Source organism: Dermacentor albipictus, chromosome 7 (assembly GCF_038994185.2).
Source record: "Dermacentor albipictus isolate Rhodes 1998 colony chromosome 7, USDA_Dalb.pri_finalv2, whole genome shotgun sequence".
Classification (NCBI taxonomy): domain Eukaryota; kingdom Metazoa; phylum Arthropoda; class Arachnida; order Ixodida; family Ixodidae; genus Dermacentor; species Dermacentor albipictus.
In genome coordinates this window covers 19,444,789-19,461,075 of record NC_091827.1, presented here as the reverse complement: position 1 = coordinate 19,461,075, position 16,287 = coordinate 19,444,789, and the positions used below count along the sequence as shown (strand labels likewise).

The following is a 16,287-nucleotide window of genomic DNA, read 5'->3' as shown; positions in this document are numbered from 1 at the left end:
CATCACTTAGTTAATTGTGGTCGTCCTAAAGTCTCGGGAGCGCCACCGAAATTCCAGCAGCCTTTTTTGGTCACTTCAGCAGCCTTCCATGTGCGAGCGCTATAGCTAGCCTTTTGAGCGAAAGTCCATCGAGATTTATAGCATATTGCAGGCATCCGGAGCTGCGAAGCATGCAAGGTTCACTTGCGCTGGACGCAAGATTCCAGGATGCTATACCGGAGGATGTGACTTATTTGCCTGCAATACATTTCAAGGCCCGATCCATGATCCTCTTGCGTGATATTTTCTTCTGCCTGGTGACACGGAAACGAAGCAAGCCTAAAGCTTTTTGCTGCCCACGGCATCCGTTATTTTACCCTTCTCTTGACAGTCGACTTTGCACTGAACCGATCTGAGCCGCACAAATTCCTCAATAATGACGCTTCCTAAATGTCAGAACGGTCTGTTCCCTGATGTCACAGCCGTCTGTTTTTGAAGGTGCGCGTTTGTACCCGCGAGCTGTCTTCAGGCAACGAACTATCTCGCCTACTAACAAATGAAGTCGGTCAATATGTAAGTCGGCAATAAATTCTGCAGGTCAGTAAAGAAAGATCTTTGATCTTTTTGAAAGATCAAAGTGTTTACTGTAATTCACCGCCAAGCTATGCGTTATTGCCTGTTATCAGTTTTACGTTTATTAATTTATTTTTTGTTTGTCTGAGGTCCTCCCGAGATTTTCTCAAATTCGGTGCCTTAAAACGCAATCAGTTTCATGACATCTTCAGTGTTATACAGACAAGTGCATTCGTAACCATTTTTTAACAAGGTCGCCCGTTCGATGCCAAAATGTATCCATCTTTATCACTAAGATGATGAATTTTTTGAAATTTAGTCCTCTTTGTTTTCACTTATTTTATTGTTACTTAGCTATACTTTTTTTTTTCAATCTCGTACTGTGCCGAATGAACAATCTTAACTTGAAAAAAGGCGATATAGCCCGGACATAGTAGAACGGTGAGTTCAGTTAAACTTCGACGCAACGAAGTCAGTAAAACCGGCAATTTGCTTCGTTATATCGAAATTTCTTTGTATTGAAATTCGACCTTTTATACAAATAAGTACAGTCGCCGATCGATTTCTTATACACGGAAAGGGGCTGCAGAATTTTCCGAATTATCGGGCGATCGAAAAAAGCAAATATGAATGAGAAACAATTCGTTTTGATAAATTCGGCAGTCGGCGCGACGAATGATACCGTTTCAAGCCACGTCGACGATACCTCCTCTGCGCTACGCGTAGCCAGCCACGCTTTCGCGTGCACTCCGTCCCCGCAGCTGATAGCGTCGCTATCGGGAAAAGCGCCGGCAGCGGAGAGCGAATGCTTCGTCTGCCTCTCGCTCCAACGGCTCACCGTCGAAACTCGAGATTACGCAATTTCCCATACGAGATGCGCGAGAAGAAAGCTATGATGCCACGCCGTCTCGACACGACTACTCTTTGCAGGGTGCACGGCATGCGTATGCGCTAGCCGCCATGCGCACAGCCACGGCTGAGACGCGCGCCAGAAATCGAGACGTGCGCAAACTCAACCCCCCTCCCACCCCAACCCCGCCCCCTCGCGTGCGCTTGATCGCGCACGGCCGGACTCAACCCCTTGCTCCGTGGACTCGACTCACGCGCTCCTCCGCGCGGAGGTGATAGCCGAATCCGGCCGTGGATCACGTTACCGCAAGCTCGCTCCCCTGCCTCTCTTTCCCTTTGCTCGCGCGGGACGGCACTCGCGAAGCCGCTATCTTTCTTGTCTCTCGCACACTTTCACTCGCACCTAAAGCACACAGTGCGCGGGGCGCGATAGGAGCTTATCGCACGTGGACTTTATACGGAACACGATCCGGCTCCACTTCGGCGGTCGCTCTTGTCACGCGGTGCGTTTGCAAGCAGCCGCTCGTAATTCAATCATTTGACCATCTGCGCCTGCGGAAGTTTCCATTTATTGTCTCGGCATTCCTTTGCGGCGGCAGTGAAATTGCGTTATATTGAAATCGCATACAAACACACTTCATTATATTGAAGTTCTACATAGATTATGTTTTATGGTCAGGATGTTTTGAAAAGTTATATACTTCGTTATATCGAGAGTTTAGTTATATTGAAGTTCGTTATATCGAGGTTTAATTGTATACCCTTTATGTCAAGCTTGGTTAAAGTTATCAGTTTTTCTAATGCTTTCACGATTGCAGCAGCAGTACCACCCTTCATTTCAATGAACTCAAGGAGTGTATTCAAGCTCCAAATAATAACTGTAATCTATCGTGAATGCTTTTTTTAACGTTGTGCGCCCAGTACCTCAGTTCACGAACGCCATGCACATTATCACAGTGACATGTCATTCTTGACAGTAAAGTAGCAATTGGAGTATTCGATAAAGCAAAGAAAAGCAGGATAGAGGGCAATTATTGTTTGGGGACAAGGTACGCCCCAAAGAGTATAAACTTTTTAGAGTGTATGATGCTGTGCAAAAAGCCCTTTATGCACCCGTATTTTTTTCCAATTTTAATACTCTTAAAACAGTTGCACTCTCTGGCCTATATATTTGTCCCACAACAATAATCGTCATCTGCCTCGACTGCTTGCGTTCCTTTTCTTGAAAAACGCTGCACTCGCTACTTTCCTGTTGAGAATGCTATGTGACGCTGATAATGCGCATGCGGTTCATGACTTGAAAGTATCGGGCTCGCAGTGTTGAAGAAAGGAAATATGGGTAAAACAGATGGTGATTATCATTGTGAGACAAGATATGCCCTAAAGAGTGCAAAGATTTTAAAAGTGTAGGGCTCAACTTTAACAAAAACAACCATACTGTACCTTTAAGGCATGCAAGGGTGTATGAAGGGTATATTTCGCAGGTTACACCCTGTAAGGGCGCATTATTTAGTCAACCTAATGATGGCATTACAGAATTGTGTTGGGCTGCTAAGCACGAAGTCGTGTGATCATGGGCGGCCACATTTCAATGGGGGTGAAAACACCCGTGTACTTAGATTTAGGTGCACATTAAAGAACCCCAGGTGGTCCAAATTTCCAGACTCCCCCACTAGGGCGTGCCTCATAATCAGATCATGGTATTGGCATGTAAAACCCCATAAATTAATTTTGTTTGATTATGGGATTATTTCTGCAAACATCTGTCTCAGGATAATGTTCAATTACCAATTGCATGTTGCTCACTAAAACACAGAAGCACACCCAATATCTCATTGTTCGCGTATGTCTGCATAGTTTATTTGGTACATAAAGCTGGCCTTAGTGTCAGGCCTTGGGCAGGAACAACAGAAGAATACATGAATCAACACAAGGGTACAAGAATACCATATGAACAGCATCTTAACGCTGTTGTGCGACAGCACTCGGCACTGCGCATAAGAAAGTTAACATTTAATTACGCAGCTAAATTATCGAAAACAAGAATGGCAAAAGGAAAAATATATATGGCAGTGTATTCGTGGAAATGTCTAGAGAAGATACCCTCATATAGCTAAAACTATATTTTCTAGTTAGTTTTTGTCATATCATGCTTTCTGTTGCATTTTCACCCTGTCATGTGGCTCTTGAAAGCTGAAAGCCTGGGCAGGGCTTGCTACAGTAACTCAAGACACCACTGCACATGTTAATTGTGCAATCCATTGGAAGAGTTCAATAAACAATAAATAAACAGACATGTAATCAGTCCTGAGTGTGCATCTGCATTCCACTAGCTGCTTATCTCCACTTTATGCTGGCAGGTGCCGACATACATAAGCAAGTCATATTTGGGATCCATTTCTGTGAATGGCACAAACATGAAGATGAGTGGAATGCAGTCATGGCGCTCCCCCTTCAAGTGCTCCTCCTATAATACACTTATTGTACACCTTTAATACAGCTATTATATACTTTCCAGCAATGCACTACAGTCGGATACAACTCAAGTCTGCAGTGAAGCCCCGCCCATGTCCTCATAACCGCCAGCCACTGTTCCTCAGCAAGACTGCAAACAGTTCGTACTTCAAACTTTCCCTGTTACCTAAATAAGGCGGTAACGACAAAAATAAATTTATAAACGTGTAATTTTGTACGTTTTCATTCGTCTATAACAGCAGAACAGTGAACTGAAATTAAACACTTGCTTTGCTGCAACTATTTATTGCCGAGTTTCACTTCAGTTGGTAGTGAAGTTTCATAGGTAAAACGGGGTCAGCAGTGAAATTAACTGTACTGCGCACTCTTGAAGTATGCAATGCTCAGACTCCATACACTTTGTCATTGCTTCCACCGATGAAAAGACTCTTCAAGAACAGCAGACGCTCCGGAGGTATCAGGTACTATGCCATTTGAAATGGTCGCATGACGGTGATTTTATGTGTGCTTGTGATTGGCTAACGGAGTAACAACCCAATGTGGTCCGTGTGCTGGTCGGCACCTATAGATCTTTATTGGCCTCAACTATCGCTATTTCAATTCGGAAATTGGCTTTCGCTGGATAATTTGAACTTTACTGGTCAGCATACGCACCCCTGACCCCAAGGTGAACACAATGTTGAACCCACTGGCAGCAGTGTCTGTCTCGGCTGTGCTTGGCGACAGTAAATGCGCGGGTCACGCATTTCCTGCCTATTTTCTGCCTGCTGTAGGAATATTTTCAAGCAAGAACAGCAGCTCACGAGACAATTACATTCGAACGCCTCCACAATGAAATTATACGAATAACGAAGGATTTCGTAAGTCCCGATCTGATTCCTTTATGCCATGCAGAGTCCCCATATGCCATGTGTATTCATCATCAAAAACATTTATTGGTCTCTATAGGATCTTTCGTTGTAGCCAGTCAGGGTCTTCTGGAGGCTCTTGAATGGGTTTAGCATAGGTGGGGCCCTTTGTCCAAGGCTCCAATGGCCTCAGCTCCCTGCGTGCTTGCTGCATGAGACCAATTTGGTCCTCGCAGCAGTCGCTGGCCAGCAGTACCTCCCATTGCTCCACACTTTGATTTATGATTTTGGGGACTGCTATAATAAGTTGGCATTCTCATGTGGTGTGATACAAAGTCGGCTTTTGAACGCACCTCATTACATTTAGCTGCGTATCTGGTGGGGTACGTTTTACACAGTAGGTTTAAGTTAGGGGAAGTTCCCGTCTGGAGCTGTCTCCCATCAGTGGCCTCCGCCCTCGTGAGTGATTTAAGTGCGGAAGGATATCGTATCCTGGTTCCCCTGTAGTGTAACAATAAAGATGAGTGTTCATTTGGAAGAGACGGTAGACTTTCGAGTGTGGATTCTTCGGATGCTCGGATTGTAAACCCTTGAGCTACCCTGTCTACATCTTCGTTCACCGCTATTCCTGCATTTCCCGGCAGCCAGAATATCTTGTATTGGATCGGCTGTGGTTGTGTTGTGTGTTACGCAGCTTGTCGTCTCAAGGAGTACACGGAGTGTGCGGTGGCTTATTCTACCGTTCAAAAAATGCGGGCAGGCGTCTTGAGAATCAGAATTGTTTTGCCGGTTCTGAAGCCCTCCACCGCTGCTAGAGCGACAGTTATAGCTTCTCAGATTCAGTCATGGTGCTTGGCTTATTGAGCCGCTTGTGATTTTGCGATGGTTTGTGCTGATGACCGTGGCCACTGGGTGTCCACATTTAGGATCTCAGGTGGCTGCGTCTACGTACACTACGTCGTTTTTGGTGGAGTACGTGTTGTATGTAATCTGCACCTGCTGCCTGCCTGCCTTTGCGCAAGTTCGGGTCCATGACTTTGGGAAGCTCAGCTCCAGGCACAAAATTAAAGACTCCTGCAAACACCAACAGGCCGAGCACTCCTCAAATGCTTTGGCTATATATAGAACAAATTAAGAGAATGGCATGTGTAATGCGAATGCTTCTACAGTGATGACCACAACAACGAATTTGCCTGTACAGTGAAAGAATACAGGCGTCCCCCAAGGACTCATTGTCGGCTGAGGACAATTTATTGGCATCCTTTTTGAAACTGGGCTGTGACGTCACTCAGGAAGCATCACCGTGCTGCAGGGTCCGAACACCGCAGTAGATACAGTTGCTCGCCCCCCCCCCCCCTTTCTTTCAGCCGACGACATCGTCCAAGCTATCAAGGGCAGTGTGTGTGTATTTCATATGGGAGCGGGTTAGAATCCTGCAAATATTTCAAAATAATTTAGGGATGTGTTACACCACTTCTTCTGCCTCTTATGCAGTTCGACCCACCGGGTAATTCAATCAGTTTTGTTGGAGTCGAATTAACAGAAGTCGACTTACATTAATTAGTTCGACATTTGCCATCAGGCAAACTGATCGCATGAAGCAAACTAAGCATGAGTGTATCTGTACTGAATTTTTTTCTTCTTCTGTTCTGCTGAGGGACTGCAATAAATCAGTTGTGAGTGGGGATTTGGGTGCGAATACAAGACTCCTACATCTGTGGTTTTCGTTCTTCTGTTCTTTGGGTTTGCTTTACAGTATTTGCACTACACTGGCTACACCATGTACCCACCAACTTGCTCAAGGCTTTTTACTTTCAGAGCTGTGATGGTATAGGAACCGAGGAACTGCCTGCGCTAAATTATAGTAGTAAAGGTCAAGCCCTGACACTCGCACTTAGGTCTGTCTCTGGGTGTTTTAAAGTTATCCACGAGGAGTGAAAGTACAATCAATCGAATACTTTATTATTTTCCAAGCACAAAATAATTGCCAAGAACCTAAAGAAGTAAGAAGGGCTGCCCACATTCCCAGGAGTCTTGTTGGTGGCCCTGTTTTGCCAGTGGCACATCGGGAGTGCACAACAGCAAGGGTTAAAAACCGTCTCCGACACACAGAAGAAAAAGATGCATAAAAGCGGGTAAAAAAAAGCCAGTGTCACTGCACGGGAAAGGGCACAGAGTCAACTTTTTCCTCAGCCTTGAATGACGGGTAGAGGCCAGACCGACCCGTGCGTCTATTGACGCCTTTGCTGAAACCGTCCCAGTGGTTGCCTGCGATGCCCAAGGTGTCACCCACGCGTATGTCGATCTCCTGCGAAGAGCGGGCAGTGTGGTTGTATATGGCTATCTGGTTGTGGGCCTTCTGGCCTCCGAAGTAGTAGATGTCATCCAGTGAATGAAAACGGTCGGCAGCATCCACATGTGACAGCTGCAGGATCTCGTAGGCCAAGCGGCAGACCTGCACACGAGTCAGTTTCAAAATTCAGAGGTGGTGGCACTTTACGTGAAAAGTCTGCCAGCATATTGCGACTGTGTGCGTGCAATCATATACCCACTTACAGTGCCTGCAGCAGAGTGTATCTCCATTGAAAAAACACATAAGCATCATATTCAATAATTTCATATGAACATATGGGAATTCCATACAAAAACCTGTATGTTCCCCTATATCATATGGGGCATTTCCCATGTAGGCTTCTCATATAAAAACCTGTGAGTTTTTCGATAGAGAAGAGACTAAGTCACAAACAAAAGAAATTGAGTATGAAGATATGGCTGTGTTTGCATGGACTCATAAAATTCATCTCAGTTATTAATGGCGATAGGTGGTATCATCGATTTCATGGGTTTGAATAGTCACTGGAGAGCCAACGAGCAGATCATGGGGTGGAAAATGAATCATGCATCACATGTTCAAGGTGTCTGAACTAGGATGATGAACCGAAACTCTTTTCAGTTTAGATTTGTGCTACGGTTCAGACATTCTGCCTCAGTTCCAGTTCAGCTCTGGAATAGAAAATAGAACAATTCAAACCAGTTTAAGCCAGTTAATTTACTATTCAATAAAAACCACATCTTTTATTATTTGCTACTAATCACTTTCTCAATGCACAAGGTGATAATAAAAAAGCAACAGTTATGCAGTATTTATCTGCACAAAATGATAGCACTAATTTGCTACACAAATCTGATTGTCTATTCCTAAGCTACTTTTTTTTACCCCTTGGGCACAAAGCCCTTTGCTCTTTTAAGTTCAAACATGTATTTTAACTGTGAGTCAAAGTCGCACTAATTCTGCATATCATCTTGCTTATCAGTTAAACCTTGATATAACGAAGCTGGCGAAATTGGCGATCGGCTTTGTTATATCAAACATTCAATACATTGAAATTCATTCTTTTATGCAAGTTTATGTCACCTTTTATTCAACCTTTTATGCCGATGGACTTTTCTTAGATGCATTATACGAATTATTAGGCGATTGGAAACAGGCACATTAGAATTACAAAAAAATTAATTTTGTGGAATTTGAGAGTCGGCGGCGAACGATGCCGTTTCAAGTGGTGTCGACGACATCTTCACATCGGTGGTACGACACAAAGCTAGCCACATTTTTACGCCCACTCTGCCCCCGTAAGTGATAGTGTCATCCGCAGCGGGATCACGGTTTCACGAAATGCACCAGCAGTGGGGAGCGAATGCTTTGTATGCCCCTAGCTTAAATGCGTCACTGAAACTCGAGATTACGCAGCCTTCAGTACTAAACCAGCGGGAAGACGGTGGATATGATGCCACACCATCTCGGTATGCCCACGCTTTGCATGTGCGGCAGATTAAATCAAAAGCAGGACGTGCGAGCTGCGTATGCGCTCAGTCACAGTGACAGCCATGCGCAGCCAAGGCTGCGCTGGAAAAGGAGACGCGCACCAACCTGCACCCTTCACCCCTTTGACCTTGCTCGCGCGGGAACAGCGCCCATCAAACCGCCATCCTTCTCAGCTCACCCTCGCCCGCTTTCACTAACATTCAAAGCATACCGTGGGTGGTGTGCGATAGTATTTTATCGCACTCGTATTTTGTACGGAACATGACACTGCTCTGGTTTGGCGGTCGCTCTTGGTCGCGTCGTGCGCTGTTTAAGAGGTGCATTCGCAAGCAGTCGCTTGTAATTCAACCATTCGATCATCTGCGTTCGTGGAAGCTTCCGTTTATTGTCTCGGTATTCTTTCACGGCGGCAGTGAAATTTAATTGTATTGAAATCATGTGTAATAACCACTTTTTGTTGCATGCTTTTTGCTATGAGCCTCACTCTGCCATGGCTCATTACTGGGCAGAACTATATAGTTTACCAGGGGCTGTAAACACAATGCCGGCACCAGACACCAGTGTGGTTACATTAAACTCTCTCGCGTCCCCTGACCTTCGTCTTCCCCTCACTGCTGTCATGTCCCCTAATGTTTGATTTCACCACATGACACATACGCGGTGGTGGGATTTGACGTGTAGTAGTTGCAAAGCTGCAAAGAGAGTCCTCCAATGCAAGTGCAACCTGTCAACTTGGATAACACAGGCGCTGTTTGTTGTTTTTCTTGGGCTTCAGGTGCGAAGTTCACTTGAAGGAACCCCTGAAGGTTTCTTCAAGTAAACTTTACTTCAAGAAACCCCTGTAGTTTTCTTCAAGTAAAAACCCATAGGATTGTTTCAGTAAACGAAAAACCCCGTAGGCTTGTTTCAGTAAACGAAAAACCCCGTAGGCTTGTTTCAGTAAACAAATGTTCAGAACTGAAGTCCGTGAAGTGCTTTCTTATTTTGTGGCACTCACCTGTACGAATTCATTTACTATAGTACTATACTGCTTCTAAAAAAGGCTATCCTATTTGCTTACCTTAACTTTTCATGTCAGATCCCGGATTTTCGCTATAACGATATGTCAGAACAAAATGGCCTTTGGTGTTGTTATGTTCGTTATCTCCAGATCTCACTGCGCTATCAGCATAAAATCTGATGCGAACAAATCAACAATGACTAGGACGCATTATTTGCATTTTGGTCCACACCGTGCTTAAAGATCGGCTACAGAATGATTGCACTTGTGCTTAAAAGAAAGAGGTGTTCAGATTAGTTTGTCCTTCAGGTTTGAATTTAAGATGACAGTGCATACCTTCATGTACAATTCAACTAGCAGTAACTGCTTTAAAATAGCACAGGTTTGTGGCAAGCAAGAATAATGATATTGCAAGACGTACAAGCCAAATTGCCTGTATCAACAAAAGTGGCCAGGTACCTGAGAAGAGAAGGTGCAGACCAGGTAGTCGCAGCGGGAAAGCATGTGGATGTCAAGGAGGACACCCCGTAAAGACTCGGAGCTGTAACGCTGTCCCAAGGATGCCGTGTTGGCAATGCGGCTATCCCCAAAGAAGTGGTAGTCCGGGTACCTGTAATGCCACAGGCCTTGTCATTGTCATGGACACTACAGATGCCATAGGTCGGTTCGAAGCAGTGTCTATCTGCTCTGCTCTCAATGTTGAATAAAATTTGCACTAGTGCTTGTCCTGCCCCATGTGGCCTTGTTGCTCCTTTCTGCCAAATATCAATAAGGATGCTCTTTCTCTTTTTTCCAAGAGGGCAAAAGAGGATACCGATGAAAACCTTATTTCGGGAGTAAAAGCCTCTTCCTTAAAAAATTTCATAGTTTAATTAAGACTGGCTGTATGGGCCCGGAAGACACTTGTGGTTTATCTTATTGTGTCAAATACACAATAATTTAAAGGTATTCTGCCATTACCAGGTTAATTTGGACACACCTAAAGCACGGTTGCTCTGTAGAGCAGCATTTGTACATTTGGTGCCACTGCGGTTGATGATGAAGGACAGATACTGCCCTGAACCAGGTAGGTGACAGTAACTTGAAATACACTGTGGTGGTGCAGTCAACACACGCCTTCGCACTCACTTGCTGCGTGCCTCCGCCAGGAGCTTGGGGTCATCAGTGGCCAGGTAGACGCGGCGACGGGGCGCGCTGCCTCCCTTGAGAGAGAGCCGCTCGAAGTAGTCAGCCACGTGTTCCATGTACTCCTCGATGCCGTGGAAGTCGGCTTCGGTGCCCACCTTGTCGGTGCGGCGCACGTGCACACCCACCACAGGTCCCTGGAAGTGCATCTCGCGCGCCGCCTGGTCGAAGAAGCGCTGCAGGCTGGGCTGCGGCCTCAGCAGGTAGCCCAACACCTGCGACACCCACCACAGAGCGGGTTGCCCGTGCAGCCGCGTGAGTCTCGCCGTAAGTTCCTCAGGCACAGCCAGGGGAAGGAAAGCCGGCCTCGGCTGCACGTTGTCGATGATGGGCAGTTCGACGACGGGCGCGCTGGCTATGTCGGCCGACCAGGGTACGCCTGGCGCGGCCTCTGTGCAGCTATTGCTGACTGGCAGAAAGACGCTCTCCCAGCCTGCAGCCGAGTAGCGCCAGCCCTTGGAGTGGAGCACCAGCGTGCGACGCGTGGCGTATGCCGTGATGAGACAGTAAGTGGCGTGGTGCACCTGGCAGCCATAGCCGCAGCCCTTGTTCAGGCTGCACACCAGCTTGGGCGCTCGACTGCAGTCTGCGGGGTGCTGCAGCTGCGACAGGCGGGAGCGCAGCAGGTCCGCCAGGGCGCGCGACTCGGCCTGCCGCCACGCGTCGTGGCCGTCTGCCCGGCGCATCTCCTCCAGGTCCAGCTGGATGGTGCTGCGGCGCAGTGGTTTGAACATGAACCAGGAACCAACAACGTTTACCTCGAGCGTACTGTCAAAGAACTGTGCTACCTGTTGACAAAATGCATTTGTCACACTTAACTCCATTAGGTGGCCAACGTGCACTGAAGATCACATCTGCAAAAGTGATAAGTCAAGAATACAGACACAGGACAAAAGCTTTGGATACACAGGGACCGCAAGGACCATATGTAAGGACTTGGAACATAAGTTGTTACGTTAGCATGCTTTTTGTTTGAAATCATCTTTTTTATAAGGGCAGAGATATAACCCTGTTCATTTGTTAGTGTGAGTACTCATTCTTGTTTGTTTTTTTTTTCTCATTAATGCTGTATATCTGGTGCCCGCATTTTTTTTACAAACTTTTTAGAAAAATCATAATCCACTCCTGCTTGAGTCAATCTGGCTTGTAGTATTGTGAAATAAGTAAATAAAAAACGACCGTGGTTACACTGGCACACGCTGCAAGTACAAGGCATAGATGCAGAGAGACAAAGTTGGCTTTGTTAGTTCTGTTGAGAAACGATTAAATTTCAAAAGCCAAAGCTGCCCCTACCTCAAGCAGAAGGTTACCAATGTGGAACTTACCGTCGGTGCACGGCCAGATCATCGATAATGCGCTGCAGGGTGGCCTTGTCTTCCTGTTTCAGGCTGGGCAGCAACTTCTTGAGCTGTGCACGCGCATAGAACCACAGCTCCTGGACACCATTGGCCACCCTGCGCCGGCGCACCTCATACTCCAAGCTGGGCTCACCGCACCCTGCATGGCGACCTGTGGGTCATATCTTGCCCCAAAAGATTTGCGTGCGCCCTACTATCAAGCAACCTGTCATGATCACATTGCTGGATTGTTCCTGTGTGATTACACTGGGCAGCGGGAATTACGGATCGAGCAGGTATGAGCTAGTCATAAAAGGCAGTAGCATAGTAGACAGCTTCGTGGGAAACGAGGATGCCAAATGCCTAACGGCTATGACACGTGCAACCCAACCGAGCTCTTGCATTGCAACTGCAGACTATGCGTGAGCGGCGATTCGAGTGCCCCTCAGCATCCAACATCCAGTCACCCACGTCAGCAGGAGGAGCCCACCGAGGCCCATCAGCAACCAAGGGTTCATTCACATACTGGCAACAAACCAACATGCTCAGCTTACATAAACTTAGCTTGTATGTGGACCAGTGCCCACACCTGGCTGCTGCTAGTACTTGCGAGAAACGGTGCCTGCCTCAATTGTGGTGCATACAATGCCTAGGTTACCTAATGCTCTGTGGCCCAGCGCACGTGCTTGCGCTCCACAAGCTCCTGAGTACCTACGGGAACCGGGGCCTTGCCACAGGCTCTGAGGCCATGCTACTGTTATTTGATGGCATTGTGCAATCTCACAAAAGAACTCGTGGCAGCTAGGCTGAGCAACACACTTCTGTGTGTCCAAGCGGATGTACATATATCGTGGTCAGGGGAGGGTCATCTACCAGATTGTATTATTTAAATCATTTGTTCTTGCTGTACTTTGCAGTATGAATAGTTACGTTTCTTAGTTCTTATTTATGTCCTCCTCTTTCTCTATTCCATTGCTCTACCTTTTCCGAACAGCTCGTCCACTAGAAGGTGAAACAGTTATTATGGCCACAGCCTTTACTTTCCCTTCTTTTTTTGTTCCCTATGAATGCAATAAATTACTACTACCAGCAAACAGTGCACCACTGTGTTAGCCACCTATAGACTTTTTGCATGATGCCAATAACCCTGTTCAGACACAAGGCAACATTGGGTTTCCACCTCTATTATCATTTTTTTTAAAAACCTGTTTCAGCTCATCAAAGCCACAATTGCCTGGCATCCCATCCTTAGTTCAAGCAATGTGATTGCTGTCACCTACACGAATTTAGCTGAGTGATCCAGCTCATTACGACAGCGCTGTAGCACATGATGTTGAAAAACAGATTACTAGCCACATGTGTGCTGCACACATTCGTCTAAGTATACTGGGTGCTTGTTGAATAAAAGCTGCTACACTTAATTGTTACAATAAATGAACGGACAGTTGGCACGGCCACGCACCGGCCAATTTCACAGGCTAAATCAGTGCACTGAATGCTGTATTGAATGCTGCACACTTATCACATACCTTATGGCAGGATCATCCCATGTAAACACAATGTTTGCATAGTGGCATGCAGCAGTAGATCGGCACATCGAATCTCAGAGAAGGAACGCTGGAAAAACAGCACAAAGCATACAAATATGCAATGGGGTAGGCAAACGGCTACTAGAATGTCCCCGTGTCAATCCCTTATGATGGTGGCCAAAAACCAGCATTGCTTGAATGCACCACAGGGTCACTGGCTTTCTGCAAATCCCTATCACTCCGAAATACTTGTTGAGCTTGTGCAGAATAACTCAGCTCGTGTTATCCTCCATTTGTAATTGCACTGAAACCATAACAGCCATGAAAGCCAGCCTTCCCCTCCCATCTTCCACAGCTCGTTGAAACTTTTGACACCTGAATTTATTTCATAAAATTACCACCATACTGTTCTTCAAAAATTTATTCTATCAATGCAGAACATGTTGCATTGCAGTGATTTTCGTCATAAAGTAAGCATCCCATTCTGTAAAACAAAATTGTTTTCCGGTTCTTTTCTATCAGACACAGCAATTGAATGGAACCACCTTCCCACCTTCCTGATTATTGATGATAATCAACTTTCTCGCGATGCACTATCCAGCATGGTATACTAACATGTTACTTGAATTTTTTCATTGTTGTTATTATCACTGCATTATTTTCTTTTGCTATTGCTTCTATCTTTTACCAACTCACCCCTGTAATGCCTGTGGTCTTGAAGGTGAAATAAATAAATAAAGAGTAAGTTCTGGCTTATTCTCTACAACAGCAGGCACACATGCCTGAGGGCACGGGAACAAATCCTGGCTACAGTGGGTGCATTTCGATGGGGGCGAAATGCAAAAACGCCGGTGTACCGTGCATCGAGTACACATCAAAGAACCCCAGGTGGTCAAAATTAACCAGGAGTCTCCCACTATGGAGTGCCTCATAATCGTGTTGTGGTTTTGGCAAGTAAAACCGCAGAATTTTAAATTTTATATATTTAGCAGGCATATTTTGATGCCCCATTCCTTATCCTGTCTGACAGATGGCATTCCCGCAACAGAAGTCTTGTTTTTGCACACAGTACAGCAAAGGGCCATGGCATGAAAGTAATGCGATGTTCTCTTTAAATGTTCCCTGCGAGAAATCATTTGTGCTACACTGCTATACTGAAGTGGGCATGTTCCTCCCCTGCATAGAGCCATACCTGCTTGCTGGTGAACTGGCTGCTTTGGCTCCTTTGGCTCCTTCCGGCTCGGCTCTCTGCAAGAAAGCAGCACATGGGCCAGCCCTTAGGACATGTGCATGCAATCTCTGAACAAGACACTGAAACCATTTTAACAAAATGTTGCAGAAGCGCTCAACCAGGTCAGAGGGCCACCATAGATGCCATCAGTTTCGCGCGTGACCAATGGGAAGTAAACATGGAAGTTGCAGAGTAGGAAACTCGCAGGATAGGTGGACAGGTATCGCATGTAGAAGCTGCTATGTGCGCGCGTAAGAAGGATAAAAAGAAAAGCTATTCCAACCTAGTTGCCCATCAGCGCTCTGACAAAACGACATTTGTACTGTGGCAGAAGACGTGTCATGACGTAACCACCGCAGGGCGCGAATGAGTTAATTGGAGGTGTGCGTGTTACAAGGGTTGCGATGCACAAAAAACGGCGCGCGAACCGCCTCGTTTCAGGACTTCTTGCCCGCCCATTTGAGTGGTAAATGGCAAAGCTCACTTGATGGCGTTGAGTAGGGAGCGCAGCTCCTCGTTCTGCTGCTTGAGCGACTCTAGCTCCCCAACGGCCCGGGTGAGCCGTGCCAGCACTTGCTCGTCCGGCTCACCGCTGTGGAACAGGGGGCCGCTGATCATCAGCACGACCAGCAGCCACATGACCAGCACGCAGCCGATCAGCTTGCCCAAGCCCATAGCCCTGCACGGAGGAGACGACACGCTGGCAAAGAGATATTATTTCCAAGCGAACGCTTTCCACTCACATGGCTTCCCGTGTGTGGCGGCTTCTTCGGTGTTGCTTTTAAAATGTTGCTAGCCAGCTCCGTTCGACGCATCTTAGCACGTCGGCCTCCAAAGAAGATGCGGCCGGAATGGCCATGCTGTGTACAACAGCGGCATGCTTCCCGGTTAACGCGCGTGAATGCGCTGCAGCAAAGATTCACCGCCGCCGTGGCTCAAGCTGCCAGCTCGCCAGCTGTTTCGTGGGTTTCGTCGCGAGCACCTCTGGGCGCACAGAAGTACGAATCCAGGGCAATCCAGTCCATCGCATCATAGTCGGACGCCCCGACGTGGCGCCACTACGCCTTTATCTATTTATCTGTGTACATGGCCTCCGAGATAAGGCGGCGCGCAAAGCGCGCTCGCGAAAGCTTGGAGGCCATGTTGCGCAACGCGGGAGACGCATCGTAAGCAGCAGCTGGTGGCACCGTTGGCTTGTAGGTCAAACCTTCATATGCCTTGCTGAACTTTCGTGTCAGCCTTATGCAGCATAAAGAATGACCTTAAGGTGCTTTTCTAGTCGCAGAGTGACTAATCGTGTTGCCTCGCAAACTATTCTCGTAGCGTTAAATGAATTCGTGTCGTCTGCTCTCGTCATTTTCCCTCACGTTGCTCACCGTACGAAACCTAGAAACTAGCACATGAGCCGGTGATCAGAGGGAAGAAGTTGAGACGGAGACGCGCGTTCTCGAGGATTAG

General features: G+C 46.7%; 1 protein-coding gene across 1 annotated transcript; it reads right to left on the bottom strand.

Moving 5' to 3' along the window:
* Window positions 1-6,659: 6,659 nt before the first annotated feature.
* On the bottom strand, window positions 6,660-15,833 carry LOC135896368 (alpha-(1,6)-fucosyltransferase-like). Its single transcript, XM_065424751.2, has 7 exons — window positions 15,573-15,833; window positions 15,314-15,508; window positions 14,791-14,846; window positions 12,058-12,229; window positions 10,676-11,443; window positions 10,007-10,157; window positions 6,660-7,179 (listed from the first exon to the last, which is right to left on the bottom strand). Coding segments are annotated over exons 1-7 (1,647 nt in total). The 5' UTR covers window positions 15,575-15,833; the 3' UTR covers window positions 6,660-6,876.
* Window positions 15,834-16,287: the final 454 nt, after the last annotated feature.